General features: G+C 39.3%; 3 protein-coding genes across 10 annotated transcripts in view; 2 read left to right on the forward strand and 1 right to left on the reverse strand.

The window, feature by feature from the left end:
• Positions 1-1,841, forward strand: part of LOC147180957 (collagen alpha-1(XI) chain-like) — an 82,640-nt gene extending 80,799 nt beyond the window's left edge. For all 3 annotated transcript variants that reach the window (XM_086075391.1, XM_086075406.1, XM_086075396.1), the window contains one exon: positions 789-1,841. In XM_086075391.1, the coding sequence (XP_085931517.1) occupies positions 789-935 (147 nt within the window). In that variant the 3' untranslated portion in view covers positions 936-1,841. The remainder of the gene's footprint in view (positions 1-788) is intronic.
• Positions 1,842-2,731: 890 nt separating this feature from the next.
• Positions 2,732-9,001, forward strand: LOC147180958 (noelin-3-like). 3 transcript variants are annotated; one of them, XM_086075419.1, is made up of 7 exons: positions 2,783-2,857; positions 3,033-3,125; positions 3,697-3,846; positions 4,585-4,740; positions 4,815-5,034; positions 6,197-6,303; positions 7,139-9,001. In XM_086075419.1, exons 2-7 carry the CDS (start codon positions 3,060-3,062, stop codon positions 7,814-7,816), a joined length of 1,377 nt encoding a protein of 458 aa, XP_085931545.1. In that variant the 5' UTR covers positions 2,783-2,857; positions 3,033-3,059; the 3' UTR covers positions 7,817-9,001. The 3 variants fall into 3 exon arrangements, with proteins under 3 accessions (XP_085931563.1, XP_085931545.1, XP_085931554.1); XM_086075428.1 differs by having other exon boundaries at positions 3,700-3,846; XM_086075437.1 differs by lacking the exon at positions 3,033-3,125 and having other exon boundaries at positions 2,732-2,857.
• A 2,009-nt stretch (positions 9,002-11,010) lies between these two features.
• LOC147180959 (retinal-specific phospholipid-transporting ATPase ABCA4-like) overlaps positions 11,011-15,595 on the reverse strand; it is a 35,831-nt gene continuing 31,246 nt past the window's right edge. For 3 of the 4 annotated variants that reach the window (XM_086075481.1, XM_086075473.1, XM_086075465.1), the window contains 8 exons: positions 15,262-15,324; positions 14,817-14,923; positions 13,747-13,888; positions 13,412-13,546; positions 13,244-13,347; positions 12,917-13,009; positions 11,664-11,913; positions 11,011-11,410 (listed from right to left, as the gene is read on the reverse strand). In XM_086075481.1, coding sequence (XP_085931607.1) covers positions 11,294-11,410; positions 11,664-11,913; positions 12,917-13,009; positions 13,244-13,347; positions 13,412-13,546; positions 13,747-13,888; positions 14,817-14,923; positions 15,262-15,324 — 1,011 coding nt within the window. In that variant the 3' untranslated portion in view covers positions 11,011-11,293. Of the gene's footprint in view, positions 11,411-11,663; positions 11,914-12,916; positions 13,010-13,243; positions 13,348-13,411; positions 13,628-13,746; positions 13,889-14,816; positions 14,924-15,261; positions 15,325-15,595 lie in introns of those variants that run through there. The other variant, XM_086075491.1, reaches the window with a different exon arrangement.

Raw genomic sequence — 15,595 nt, forward strand, 5'->3', positions numbered from 1 at the left:
CTTAGCATGAACATTATGCAAATCAACTTGTGATTGTTATTGGTTAGCTAGGATCCAATCATGAACCAGAAGTGTTGACATCATCCAAATTATGCGTTTTATTGGTTTAGACACAAATATGTCATGTCTACTGCAATCATCTATGGGTCTGAAAGGGTTAAAACCCTCATGCGAAGTCATAATTTAGAACCCAAGATTCTCAAATTAAGTAATTTGAGAATCCAATTACAAACCTAATTTGAAACTCTAGCACAAATGTGTGAATTTAATTTTAAAACCCTAATTTTCTACAATAATAATACTTTTTTTTTTGGACCTCTAACACATATTTGGGAAAATTTCATTTCAAAACCCTAATATCAAGCAATAACATTTGTTTGCAACCCTAACCTAGGCTGGAAACACTAACTAAGGCTTAAAGCCCTATTTCGAAACTCTAACCCATTTGAAACACTTGTTTAAAACTCTAACTCAGTGTTTAAACCCTAGGTTTAAACTTAAACTTGAAACTCTAAACCTGATTTGAAACCCTAGCTCAGGCTAGAAATCTTCATTTCAAACGTTTTGCTTCAAACATTAACCCTAATGGGAGAGTCTAATTTCAAAACCTCACTTAAAACCCTAACACATTTTAGAATTTTACTTCAAATTGTTTCAAACAATAACCCTAACCCTGGTTTAAAAATTCTATCTCAGTATTTTTTAAACCCTAACCTGAACTTGAAACCCAAATGTGAAAATCGAATTTCAAACCCTAACCCTCTAACGCCGACGTGTGTTGTGAGCAGTCTAAGCAGGGCTACTCCAAGACAGTTTTGGAGATCAACACCCCTCGCATCGACCAGCTGCCCATCCTTGACGTCATGCTCAACGACTTCGGCGACTCCAACCAGAGGTTCGGCTTTGAGGTCGGCCCCGTCTGCTTCCTCGGCTAGACGCCCCCTCTGCCCTCCCCGGAAACCCCTCCCGACCCCCGCCTCACACCTTAAGCCCCACCCCCAACCCCCCCTTGCCCTCTGCCATCCCGCCCAACCGCCGGACAGGGTCGGAAGGCGCGAAGCCAAGAAGAAAGAAAGTGGGGAGTGTGGTGGCAGCCCCCTGTGGGTTCGTAACCACGTGACTGAGAAGCAAGTCAGGAACGGGACGAGAGAAAAAAAGGACTTTTAATGCCGTGGCGGGCGGACGCGCTCGACCACAGACGTGCGTTCGCGCAAAACACTCAAGGTGCTAAACAAATTGCTTTTTGATGAAACTGTAATTATTATAATAATTATTATTATTTTGTACAATATTGTGCCTTTCTGAATCCACCACCCTTAAGAGACTTTGCATGTGTCCCAGCTCGTATTTTTTTTTGTTTTCTGTTAAAATGTTAAGAAAATATACAACCAGGACGTACAGCACGTTTGACCAAATTTGTAAGTATCAAAATGTTTGTAAATAAAAATGCCTTTTATGACAACAAGCAAAAGTGCAACACAAAAGACATTTTAGTATTTTTTAATGACTTAATGGGAAGTCGAGCCATAATAAAAAGTAATATAAATATTGTCCTAAAGTTCTTATCCTTTATACCTCAAATAAACATTGGCTATATTTGTCTGTTCTAGAATACATGGTTGTTGTTGTTTTTTTGCAACAAGAAATTTTCTTACCTGTCAATTTACCAACAAAAAAGCCTTGTTGACTTTTGTGTGCCTTTTAGAAAAATTATTAAAACTGGATTCTGAAAATGGATGTGTCAATATAAGTCAGTTTTTCACAGAGGATAGAGAATATATGCCTGTGTTGTATTTTTGATCTTTTTTGTCTACATGTGATGCTCCACTGTTTGTGTTCAAATAGCCATTATTAAAGCACCCCAATTTTGCATTGCAATATGTTAGCATTCAGACAATTTTTGGTTAAAAGAAAAGAAAATTATATCATATTTTAATTTATAAAAAATATAAAGTAATAACATAATTAAATTTAATGTAAAAAAAAATCAGTTTGTGCATCATGATTTAATACTGCATCCCAAGCCAAAAAAAGTTGTTAAATTTTGCATATTTGTTAATTTTTATTTAGTTTTATTTATTTATTTTTACCAACTATCCATCCCACCAAAACATCCAATTTCCCACCAAACTCTTCCCATCCCACCTCAAATTATTTTGAAAATGTTCCTTCCCTTACCAAATGTTTCCATTCACCCATCAAGTTTTTCAAATAATTCTTGCAGAATTTCACCATAAACTAAAAAAAAAATCTCATCATGCTCCAAATTTCATTTTTCCTTAAAGTATGACATTGTTTTCCCCCAAAAAAAATATATCTCCCCAAAATTCTCACCCCTCAACTCTTTCCTTAAAAATGTCCCATTTATCTTTCAAATTGGTTCTATTAAGTCACATAATTTTTCCAGAATTTTCCCCTTGCACCCAAAAAAATGTAATAGGTTGGTAGACATTACAACTGTAAAATATCGTGGCCAAGTATACTGGTCTTTCTTTCTTTCTTTATTTCTTTTAATTACTTCAATTCGTCAGCGATTAATAATACTAATATAAATATGACAGATTTCCATCAGGTCAAACAGAAAACAATTCATGAAAAATTCATAAGCCTGCCGTCTTGTGCCTCTTGACGTTACCACACTGCGCCTTTCGTAACCAATATATGTCGTATGTCGAAGCCATATTTACCGACTGTCATCGCCGGTGTTGCGACGGGCAGCGGTGGCTGCGCACGCGCGTCCGCATCAATGCAAGCAGCTGCCTCCTGACTTGGACCCAACGAAGCCAGCCGGAGATACAAGTCACGAGTGGGCACCTTTGGCAACTGTCCCCCCCCACCCCCCGCACTACTCGGCGTGGTATTATTATTATTATTATTTAAATGTAGTTAATTATCTGTCTTATTTTGTTTGTGTGTGCGTGCGTGTAGCGTGAGATTGCTCTGATAGTTCTCGCGCTACCCACCAACGTAGCGACTGGACGGACACGAGTGGGAATTGGACTTGCTGTGTTGTTATTGTTTCTTGTTTGAAGTTGTCGTGGTTTGTGTCACGTCACGAGATGTGGACGCCGCCGCCGTTTGTGTCCGTCCTCGTACTGCTGCTGTTTGGCTGCTGGCCGTCTGTGGTGAGTTCAAAAAACAAAAAAACTGCTAAAATTGACAAGACTCAAAATGATTAGTAGGGTTTAAATGTGGATAATGTTCTCTAATGCTACTTAACTTGTAACCATATGATTTTAACATGAAATGTAATGTGAAATACAATATTTATACATTATGTTAATCCTATGTCAACAAATGACAGTAAATACAGTATACATTTATTTTTTTTGCGTTGTTGTTTTGTTTGTTTGTTTTTTACATTATTTTATTATAATTGTTTTTGCTACATTTACCCACGAGAATGTCATTACTATCCACCAAAATACATTTTATACAGCAAAACCTTAGACGCGCTTTATTGTGCTATCAAATGAGAAAGTGTCTCCAATTTTTTGACTGATTCTGTGTGGATGCGTGTCAAACAATATTGACATGTCATGTGACTTTGTGTGTGTGTGTGTGGGGGTGTGCGTGTGTGTGTGTGTGTGTGTGTGTGTGTGTGTGTGTGTGTGTGTGTGTGTGTGTGTGTGTGTGTGTGTGTGTGTGTGTGTGTGTGTGTGTGTGTGTGTGTGTGTGTGTGTGTGTGTGTCCAAGCAGACCACGGTGGGGCCGCGGGAGGGCTGGCAAGTGTTCGGCTCTGCTCAGGATGCCGACGGCCGCTGTGTGTGCACGGTGGTGGCACCCGGGCAGAGTCTGTGCACCCGGGATGCCAAAGGACGACAGCTGCGACAGCTCCTGGAGAAGGCATGGCGATGCGCGCGCACACACAAGTTATTCTCTGGATTGGGCAATACTATTGTTTTTATTTGTGTCAGTGAGGAAACATGAGCTCAAACCTGTCTAAGTCCGGTCCTCGAGAGCCCTAATCCAGCCTGTTTTTGATGTTTCTTCCCTCCAACTCACCTGATTCATCTGATCAGGATCATTAACAAGCTTCAGCAAAGATTGAGAGCTTGATCATTTGATTCAGGCGGAAGACATCTAAAACAGGCTGGATATGGGCTCTCGAGGACCGGACTAGGACACCCTATAGATGGATGGATGGATGGAAGATGGATGGTTGGATGGATGCATGGGTGGATGCATGCATGGATGAGTGGATGGATGGATGGGTTGGGTGGATGATGGATGGATGGAAGATTGATGGATGGATGGATGGACGATGGATGGATGGTTTGGGTGGATGATGATAATGGATGGATGGAAAAGGGATAGATGGATGGATGGAAGATTGATGGATGGATGGATGCATGGATGGATGGATGGAAAACGGATAGATGGGTTGGGTAGATGATGAGGATGATGGATGGATGTTTGGGTGGATGATGATAATGGATGGATAGATGGAAAATGGATGGATGGAAGATGGATAGATGGATGGATAGTTGGATGGATGGATGGATGAATAAGTTGATGATTGAATTTTCACACCGATCAGATGAATATCGATGATCCTTAAGAGTGGATGTTGTTTGCAAGCAGGTCCAGAACATGTCTCAGTCCATGGAAGTTCTCAACCTGCGTACTCAGAGGGACTTCCAGTACATCATGAGGATGGAGAGCCTCATTAAAGGTCTGCGCTCCAAGTTCAGACAGATGGATTCGGACAGAAGGACGCTAATCGCTAAAAACTTCCAGGTACTCGCCGGTCCGTCTCGCCTCCCCGTCTCAAACGCTCGAAGATTCCCGGCGTATTCCTGATGTCTTCCCAGGAGCTGAAGGAGAAGATGAACTCGCTGCAGCCGCTGATCCCCGTGCTGGAGCAGTACAAGACGGACGCCAGGATCATCTCCCAGTTCAAGGACGAGATCAGGAATCTGTCGGCCGTCTTACTGGCCGTGCAGGAGCAGATGGGAACTTTTGATTATGACGAGCTTAACCAGAAAGTTCTCAGCTTGGAAAACCGCCTGAGAGGCTGCATGAGCAAACTCAGTCAGTCAGGATTCAATATCATCCATCCAAACATCCATCAATCCATCCATCTCCCTTCCATCCATCCATCAATCTTTCATCCATCCATCCATCCATCATCATCCACCCAACCCAACATCCATCTTCCAGCCATCCATCCACTCATTAATCTTCCATCCATCCAACCATCCATCAATACATCCATCTTCCTTCCATCCATCCATCAATCTTGCATCATCCTTCCATCCATCCATTCATCCCCTCATCTATCAACCAATCTTTCATCCATACAACCATCCAACCATTCATCTTCCATCCATCCATCCATCATTATCCACCCAACCCAACCATCCATCTTCCAGCCATCCATCATCCAGCCATCCATCCATTCATTAATCTTTCTTCCATCCAACCATCCATCAATACATCCATCTTCCTTCCATCCACCCATCAATCTTTCATCCATCCTTCCATCCATCCATTCATCCCCTCATCTATCAACCAATCTTTCATCCATCCAACCATCCAACCATTCATCTTCCATCCATCCATCATCATCCACCCAACCCAACCATCCATCTTCCAGCCATCCATCATCCAGCCATCCATCCATTCATTAAACTTTCTTCCATCCAACCATCCATCAATATATCCATCTTCCTTCCATCCACCCATCAATCTTTCTTCCATCCTTCCATCCATCCATTCATCCACCCTTCTATCAATTGATCTTTCATCCATTCAACCATCCAACATTCATCTTCCAGCCATCCATCATCCATCCATCTATCCATCTTCCATTCATCCATCCATCTTCATCCACCCATCCATCAATCAATCAATCTTTCATCCATCCATCTATCCATCCATTTTCCATCCATCCATTCATCCATCCATCCATGCATCATTCCATGCATCATCCACCCAACCCATCCATCCATTTTCCATCCATCCACCCATCTCCATCCACTCATCCATCCATCAATCAATCTGTCATCCATCCAACCATCTATCCATCTTCCATCCATCCATGCATCCATCCATCCACCATCATCCACCCAACCCAACCATCCATTTTCCATCCATTTTCCATCCATCTATCCATCCATCATCATCCACCTAGAAATACTGTAAATCATAATTTTTCCTTGCAAATTCTGTGTGTGTGTGCGTGTGTGTGCAGCATGTGGCAGGCTGATGAAGATCAGCGGCCCGGTCACGGTGAAGACCTCTGGGACCAGATTCGGTGCATGGATGACAGACCCGCAGGCTTCTCCCAAAAACATTAAAGTGAGTGTAATCTGCGTTCAGGGTCCCCCCCAGAAATTTGAGTGTGTTGGCACAACTTCCTCTGCAAGTTTAGTAAATGGACGGACATAGACAATGACAGCAGCAAAGTGTACTTGTGATGTCCTCCCAAATTGTCTGACTTTTTCCTCCAAAATATTTTTCTTCCTGTAAAATAAAAAGTTTTCCCCTGAAGAAAAAAACCCCCGTCCTTTTTTGTCATGAAGGCATACATCTTTTCCCCCCTGAAAATGTAGTTTAAAAATAAATAAATAACTACAACTCTGTTTAAAATACAGTTTTTTAATATATACTTTTGTACTTTTATTGCTAAAAATATGTTTTCTTAAAAAACAATTTCCTCACTCATATTTAACTTATTTGCAAGAAATACACTTTTTTTTTTATATAAAATTTTCGTCACAAAAATATCAAACTTTTTCCCCCCAAAAAATACAATAAGTAATTGCTATCAAAAAATTTGGGTTTTAAATCATGAATAATGAAACTTTATAATTTACTATATAAACTATACTTTTTTTGTCAAACACATTTTTTTCTCCTAAGAAATACACCTTTTTTCACAGTATATCACTACAAAACTATTTGAAAATATAAAAAAAAATACTGGAAATAGAAAACTTTTTTCCTGCAAATGTTTATTGTTAAAAATCTATTTTTAAAAAAATCCAACAATTTACTCAAAAAAAGAAAAAAACATTTTTTGTGATTTTTTATTTATTTATTTTTGCTGAAAAACCTAAAAGTTTTTTTTCCTCAGAAATACCCGAGTTTGTTCTGAAAAACGTCCGGTTATTGTGCCGGTGTTTGTGCGCAGGTTTGGTACATGGACGGCTACACTAACAACAAGATCGTCAAGGAGTACAAATCCATGGCGGACTTTGTGTCGGGCGCGGAGTCTCGGACGTACAGCTTGCCTTTCAAGTGGGCGGGCACCAACCACGTGGTGTACAACGGCTCGCTGTACTACAACAAGATGCAGAGCAACATCATCGTGCGCTACGGCCTGGAGACGGGCCGCGTGCTGACGCAGCGGGCGCTGGACTCGGCCGGCTTCCACAACGTCTACCCGTACACGTGGGGCGGCTTCTCCGACATCGACCTGATGGCCGACGAGCTGGGCCTGTGGGCCGTCTACGCCACCAACCGCAACGCCGGCAACGTGGTCCTGAGCCGCCTGGACCCCGACACCTTGCGGCCGCTCGCCACCTGGAACACCGAGTACTCCAAGCGCAACGCCGGCGAGGCCTTCATGATCTGCGGCACGCTCTACCTCACCAACTCGCACCTGACCGGCGCCAAGGTCTACTACGCCTACTCCACCCGGACGTCCTCCTACGAGTTCATCGACATCCCCTTCCACAACCAGTACTTCCACATGTCCATGTTGGACTACAATGCCCGCGAGCGAGTGCTGTACGGCTGGAACAACGGACACCAGGTGCTCTTCAACGTCACGCTCTTCCACGTCATCAAAAACAACGACGACGCATAAACTGCGACGTTCTTCCTGAGACGTACTTAGGGCCCGACCGATTTCTTTATTTCGTTTATGAATATATTTGGTACAGTAAAATTAGTTCTGTAACTCCCAAAAACGTGTAAACACGTTTTTAATAATTTGTCCGTCACTCCCAAAAACGTATTTACATGTTTGTTTGTTTTTTCTTTTCTTTTTTTCTGCGATTGGCTGGCAACCAGTTCAGGGTGTACCCCGCCTACTGCCCGAAGCCAGCTGGGATAGGCTCCAGCGACCCCTGTGAGGACAAGCGTTTTTTATGCAAGAGTATACAGAAGGCTTTGATGCAGCTTCTGACATGAAGAGGTGGCTTAAAGCAATGGTAGTTATTGTGGCATGTGGCAGCCGAGTATAAGAGATCAGCCAGGGCCATGTTGCAACAAGCTCTTTTTGCCAAGAAATTAATATTGATTAAACTTAGCTATATTCTAATGCTAATTTCTGCAAAACGGAAACAGATACAAACATACTTTTTATTTCCTTTTTTTTTCTTTTTTTTTTCTTTTTTTTCTTTCTTTTTTTTTATATATATTTTTTTAATATTTTTATTTTATTTATTTTTTTCCTGATGAAAGAAGAGACTCTAATCTTTCTTTTGGTAGGTTCCATGTTTTTATAACAATAGAACACAATATTCTGTGGGTGGGCCAAATCCAGTAAAACAGCCGGGAGCGAAGGGGGTTGCTTCAGTGAAAATGGCTGGGAGTTAATTAAGATTAAACGGCCAATTATGAAAAAAATATCGAATTCATTGAATAATTCTTTTTGGGCCCCTTACAACAATAATGATATGAATTACAGGCAGAATATTTGACTGTTTTACAATACGTTGTGCTTTAATATTTGTTTACAACAGAGAGGAAAAATTGGCCAATTTTTTTTTTTGTATGTCATTATTTTTGTCCAATGTTGTCATTAAAGTGTATTAAATAAAACAATATATCAATCGGCCAATTTTAAAAGAGCTAATATCGGCCAAGCAATTGTAGTCATAATTTAGTTACGATGCATATAAAAAGTCTACACACCCCTGTTCAAATGCCAGGTTTTTCTATCAGACCTATCAGATAGATGGTCTGAATATATGAAGTTCCTCTCCTCACAACTTAGTTCTTTGGCACCAAGATGCCATAAAATGATGCCAAATCAATATATATATATATATATATATATATATATATATATATATATATATATATATATATATATATATATATATATATATATATATATATATATATATATATCAACTAAATGAATGAATAGATGAATTAGAATGATGATCAAAAAGTTCAACCTTGGTTTTTTTCAACTATGTTCCCATTTACATTTGGTAAGATGAGGGTTCAGTCTTGCCACCTTACGCCATCGCCGAGGCAAATGAAGAAGATGGGAGATTGTTGTAACATGTATTAAACTTGCCAGAAATCCCTGCAGCTCATTCAGTGTTGATATTCCAATGTTGCTCTTGTCAGCATTTGAATGTGTTTGGTTAACTTGGAACACAGCCACATCTCAGTTATGAGGGTGTGCACACTTATGCAACCACAATGTCATAAAAAAAAAAGTTGAATTGGGCAGGTTATAGGTCACATTCATGATGGAGAAGTTTTGAAATGATTGATCTTGACATGTTTTGATGTAATAAAATCTGGCATTTGAGCAGGGGTGTGTAGACTTTCTATAGCCACTTTATTTCATGCCATTCAGCTCGCTCTTTGCTTCACTGTACTCATCATCGAGGTCATCCACGGCCTTTGAATCACAGCCAACCAAAATCATCAACTTTGAACTAAATTGTGCGAAGAAGCGGCGTTTGTTTTCATTTCATTTGACGTCTTCTTCAGCAAGAGCAGTTTCCACATCCACCATTTTACTATAGTTCACCTTTAAGCCACTATTTGGCTACTTCTGCTTTTCTATTCAGCCAGCAATTTCCTTTTGTGGTGCACTGTGAAAAGTCAACAGGTTGTCAGCTTTTATTTGAGTCATATGTGAATAAGCCTTTGATTTGTGTTGCGCTTTTCTGCCGCATTTCAATTGCAGTGGAATGAAGCATCTGCCGGTGTAAATAAGAAGCCAATCACAATAATAAACTATTCTCCGTTATGACTTGCTGCTGGTGTGTTCCCTCTCGCACGCAAAACACAAACAAATATACTCTAAATGCAAATGTCAAGACGTCTCATTCCTCAAGGCAACATAACAGGCGGCCATGAGGTTAACGTATTTTTTATTTAGACAAAAAGCTGTTTTTCTTCTCGTGGTATGAAGAAACAGCAACGGCGGCTAACAGCAAATCAATAAAGCAACTCATTTGACTTTCATGTGACAGTCCAGTGACTTGGGCTAGCATATATTATTTATCTCAAAAATGTATTCCTTGATATTGGATGCATTTTTATCTGTGATTTCCCTCCCACAGAAAATAATAAAACTAATGACTTTTTCAGCGAAAATTGCTTTTCTCTCTGTTTTCAAAATATAAAACTTTTTTTTTTGATATAGTAAGTCCAACATATGAATTTTACTTAGAAAATTTAAGTTTTTTTTTTAAATCTTTGAACGATAAATTTAAGATTTTTTTTTTTTTTAAATCTTTGAATGCTAGAAAATTTAAGATTTTTTTTTAAATCTTTGAATGATCTATCATTTTTGTTGCAATTATTTTTTCCCAACACACACACACACTTGTTTTACTATCATGGTGGGGACATCTCATTAACATAATGCATTTCCTAGCCCCTCCCCCTAACCCTAACCATCAAAAATGATTGCCTACCCCCATTCCTTACCCTGACCTCAACCATAACCCAATTCAAACCTAAACTCTAAAACCAAGTCTTGACCCTCAAAAAGAGGTCTAAAATGGCCCCACGAGGATGGGTGGGCCCCACAACTCTGTGAAATCTAGATATATATTGGCCTCACCATTTTTTTCTGATCTTTTTTTTTTTAACCAAGACTACACAAATTATTCTGCAGACTTTTACGCTTTACTGTTGTTCTCTCTCTACTATAGTAATTATGTAATAGAAATGAGTAATAATCATAATGATAATAATCATATCTATATCTTTGTATTTTAATCATGTATATATCATATACCATACATCATAACCGTACTATAATGATACATATTGTGAAAAAAAGATGACAGGACATTTCTGTATGAATAAAGCAACTTCTATTTTATTTGTGGCAAAACATAATTGTCACCTCTACTGCTTCCTCAGGATGAATGTAGCATTAAATATTAAATATTAAACACACTGTATGCGCTTTCATTTGTAAATGTCATATATATAGAAATGTGGCATACAATTATGCAAACATTCATTAAAAAAAACGGGGGGGAAAAACAGCCTCTGAACAGCCTCCGGGGGCTTGTGTGTTCATTTGACATATATATGTACATATTCATATACAGTACATATTGTTAATGAGTTTGTATCAGGTTTTCCTCTTGGCAGGTGCAATTTTGACATCCTTGCGTCCGCCTGCGCCGCGTTGCTGCAACGTGACCACGTCGTCCTCCGACGTCTGCTGCTTGGCAAAGTTGACGAACACCTGCAGGCGCGCGCACAAACACACGCACACACATATGTAAGCGCGTGCATACATATAGACACCGAACACCGACATTTGACATATGTCATATGAGAAGCTCCAATAACCACACAAAAGATCCAAAAAGGTACATAAAACACAGTAAGGGTATAAAATGAAAATAACAAATAGGGGCCATAAATCACAAAAAGGGTGGTAAAAGAAAAGAAAATGCAGCGCAGAGAGAAGGGTCGGGTCCAAAAAGTGAGCCTACCTGGTCTAGTGTGGTTTGCGAGACGGAGTAGTCCTGGATGCCGAGTCGCTCCTTGTTGGAGACGACCAGCTGGAAGATCCTGGCCAGCGAGGACGAGGCGATGTGGTACTGCAGCGTGTTGTAATGCTTCTCGCGCCGCACGCACGCCGGGAAGCTGCTCTCCATGAACGCTTCCACCGGCTCCAGGTCGGGAGGCGCGCCCGCTTTGCCCGCCTTCAACTTCATGGTCAGCACGTAGCCGTCCCCGAACCTGCGTGCAAACGGGACGTTATTAGGTAGACGTCTAGAGCTCTTTTTTTTTTTTTTTACTGGTTATTATTTATTGTGCATGTGAAGGTCAAAATATTAGAGACAGCTTTCACTATTTATTTATTTATGCAATATTTTTACTTCCTTTGGATGACAAGATTGGACAGGATTTATTTTTATTACTATAATTTTTTTTCAGCAACTGTATATATATATTTTTTTACTACCAGTATATATTTTTTATAATATTTCTTTTTCATCTTCATCTTCTTCTTCTTCTTATTATTATTATGATGATGATTATAAGTAGTGGTAGTAGTAGAATTATTATTTTTTTTATTATTTCCCAAAAAAGAATAACTAATCTGAATATTGTGCAGTGACTGTCTATTGTGTATTTTTATTTTTATTTTGCAATTATAATTATTTCAAATATTTGTTTGTTGCCGTTATTGTTGCTTTATTTTTTAAACATTTTAACCAAAATGTACTCAATTTAAGCAGATGAAAAAAGTAAAACAAAACACAATATTGTGCAGTAACTGCCTATTGTGTAATTGTGTATTTTAAATTGAATTTTTAATTAAAATTATTTCAAATATTTCTGCTTGTTGTCGTTTGTTTAAAAACAACAAAATTTAAACCAAAATTAAATCCATTAAGCAGATGATGATTTGTGATTACTATTATTTATTTAAATCAAAAGACAAAATATAAGAAATTTAAAAAAAAAAATATTAATCAATGTAATTTTGTCTTCTAAAATGTATTTGTATTCATGGAAACATGTATGTTAATAATACTCATATTACAAAATATAAATTAATATTAAATTTAAAAAAAATTATACTCGTGTCCACCAGATGGTGAAATTTCTCCTTTGATATAATATATTAAATACAGAGCATGGATCAATTGTTTTTTTTTTTATTCTGCCTAGCAACAAGTGACACAGCGGGTGGCACAAAGAATCACTGGTTGTTTCCCATCTAAAAAAGTCGTACTTGTATTTGAGGTGCTGGATGGTCCCCAAACACTTGAAGGTGCCGTTGACCATGATGGCGAGTCGCGTGCACAGCGCCTCGCACTCCTCCATGCTGGGAGATGCAAAACACAACATTATAATGAAACCCCAAAATTCAACCTTAGCCTCTAACCTCAACCCATCAACTTCTGAGTTTAGAAACCTGAACGTGAATTAACCGATCACATTCAAAACCCCAAATAAAGTTCAGCTGTTTTAGTTGTGCGAACATTGCCTTCTCTTCACAATTGTTCATAATTCCATCCACCTTCTCCACCCTCTTAATGCTACCGCGTGATCATCAAACCTGTGTGACGTCAGCACGACAGCCCGGCCGTCGCGGATGACGCTGAGGATGGCGTTCCACAGGAACCGGCGGGAATGCGGGTCCATCCCCGTTGTGGGCTCATCCTGAAAGTCAAAAATTGCCCTTCGTGAATGCAAAGAATTCCGAGGAGCTGATTGGCTGACTCACCAAAAGAACCAACGCCGGGCAACCGATCATGGCGATGGCGGTGGACAGCTTGCGTTTGTTGCCGCCGCTGTAAGTGCCGGCGCAGCGGCCGGCGTACTCCGACAAGCCCAACTTCTGGATGCCCCACTCGACCACCTTATGCGGGGGAGGGTGTCGACATTATTACACCGCCACTAAAGCCAACTCGTACCGTCAACAGGTGACAGAGACCAAGACCTGCTGTCAAAAGCAAAATGACCTTGGCGCCCCCAAAAAAAAAAAAACCTCAAAGATGACTCGTATCTCAAAACAGCTGAAAGTGGAGTCCGTATGTATGTGAATAGAGTGGTCCTCACCCTGGGGATCTCGTCCTCGGGCACCCCCCTGAGGCGGGCGTAAAGGTACAGGTGCTCCCTGCCAGTCAGCAGCTCGTCAATAGCGTCCAACTGCGGGCAGTAGCCCATGTTCTGGTGCACGTCCAGAATCTCCTTCAGGATGCTGACACACAACACGACAAGTTGTCACGCATGACTGACATTTCTTCAACAAGTTTTCAGTTTGCCTTACAGAATGTCAGTGAGGGGAAGATTAGTCTTTAACTCATTCACTGCCATTGACAGCTATAGACGTCAAAAATTCATTTGAACTATTTCTATTAGTTAAACTTTTTTTTTTCATTTTTGTTAACAAGAATATGAAAACCTAGAAAATATTGTTTTTTGTACATTTTGAACAGATATAAAATTTGTGATTAATCGTGAGTTAACGAGGGAAGTCATGCGATTATTTACGATTACAAATTATAATCGCCTGATGAATTTTTAATAATCTTTTCTTTTAAAAAAACAAATATATATATATATTTTTTACAATTTTTTATCGTAATTAATCGCATGACTTCCCTGGTTAACTCACAATTAATCACAAATTTTATATTTGTTCTAATACAATAAACATAAAATCTAGGTTTTTATACTCTTCTTAACAAAAGTGGGAAAAAATGTTTAACTAATAGAAATAGTTCAAACTAATTTTTGACGTCTATAGCCGTCAATGGCAGTGAATGAGTTAAAAATGAGCGTTTGAGAAGGAAAAATACTGTCCCGAAGCCATTTTCAGTGGCTCCAGCACCATTTGTTTTCTTTTAATGCATTCATATTCATGGTTATCACGATTAGTCACACTCATATTTGAACTAGAGTGACCTTCGATCATGCTGGATGGCTTCCAAATGGAAATTGGAATCGAAATCACCATCAACAATGGTTGGAACAACTTACTCCCTTCATGCAATACATCTCCAGGTACATCTTGTTTCTAAATTAACCCTAACTCAAATCCAAACCTAAATGAACCCTTTATATAAAGTTATCCTGACCTAATGTAAGTTAACACTAACCTAACTCCAAGGTTTGTGGTCTCGTACCTGTAACCAACCACGGTCGCATTCCCCGAGCTGACGTCCGTGTCGCCTGTCAACATTTTGAAGGTGGTCGTCTTGCCGGCGCCGTTGACGCCTAAAAGTCCAAAACACTGCCAGGGAAAAAAGTTTCATCAACACGATGAAATGATGACAACTGTTAATATGTTAACTCATTTTCTCCCAAAAACGTATAAAACATTTTTTTTTATATTACCATGGTCCTAAAAAACATTTTTTATGTTGTTTTTTTATGCTAGCTAGATCATACAGAGAAATCTTTGATGCAGCCTCTGAACTGAAACGAACGCTTGAAACAATGGTAGTTATTACAAAAACGGCCAGCAGGTGGCAGCAGAGTATAAAAGATTCAATAGCAATTTTTTTACTTATGTCATTATTGTGTTTTTTTTTTATAGTCCTGGATAAGCCCAAAAAAAAGCAAGCTCACCTCTCCGGTGGGAACACCCACACAGATGCCGTCAACAGCTGCCCTCTTCCTGCCCACGTAGGTCTGTGAGAAGGAAAGAAGCCAACAAATTAAATTGACTCGTACTTTAACTGTTAAAGGGACATTCAGTGATCCCTAGCGCCATCTCGTGGTCAAAGAATAGCATTAGAAGCACGCTTGAGCACGCAATACATAAAGGACTAAAAGGGAAAATAAAAATAGATGTAAAAAATATGTATAATTTGAAAATGAAAAAATATATATATAAATAGAATAATAAATAAATGACAAAATAGATAAATAGATGACTCAATAAATAAAAATGGATATAAAA

The sequence above is a fragment of the Leptonotus elevatus genome, chromosome 1 (assembly GCF_054856555.1).
Source record: "Leptonotus elevatus isolate MCC_2025b chromosome 1, RoL_Lele_1.0, whole genome shotgun sequence".
In the NCBI taxonomy this organism is placed as follows: Eukaryota; Metazoa; Chordata; class Actinopteri; order Syngnathiformes; family Syngnathidae; genus Leptonotus; species Leptonotus elevatus.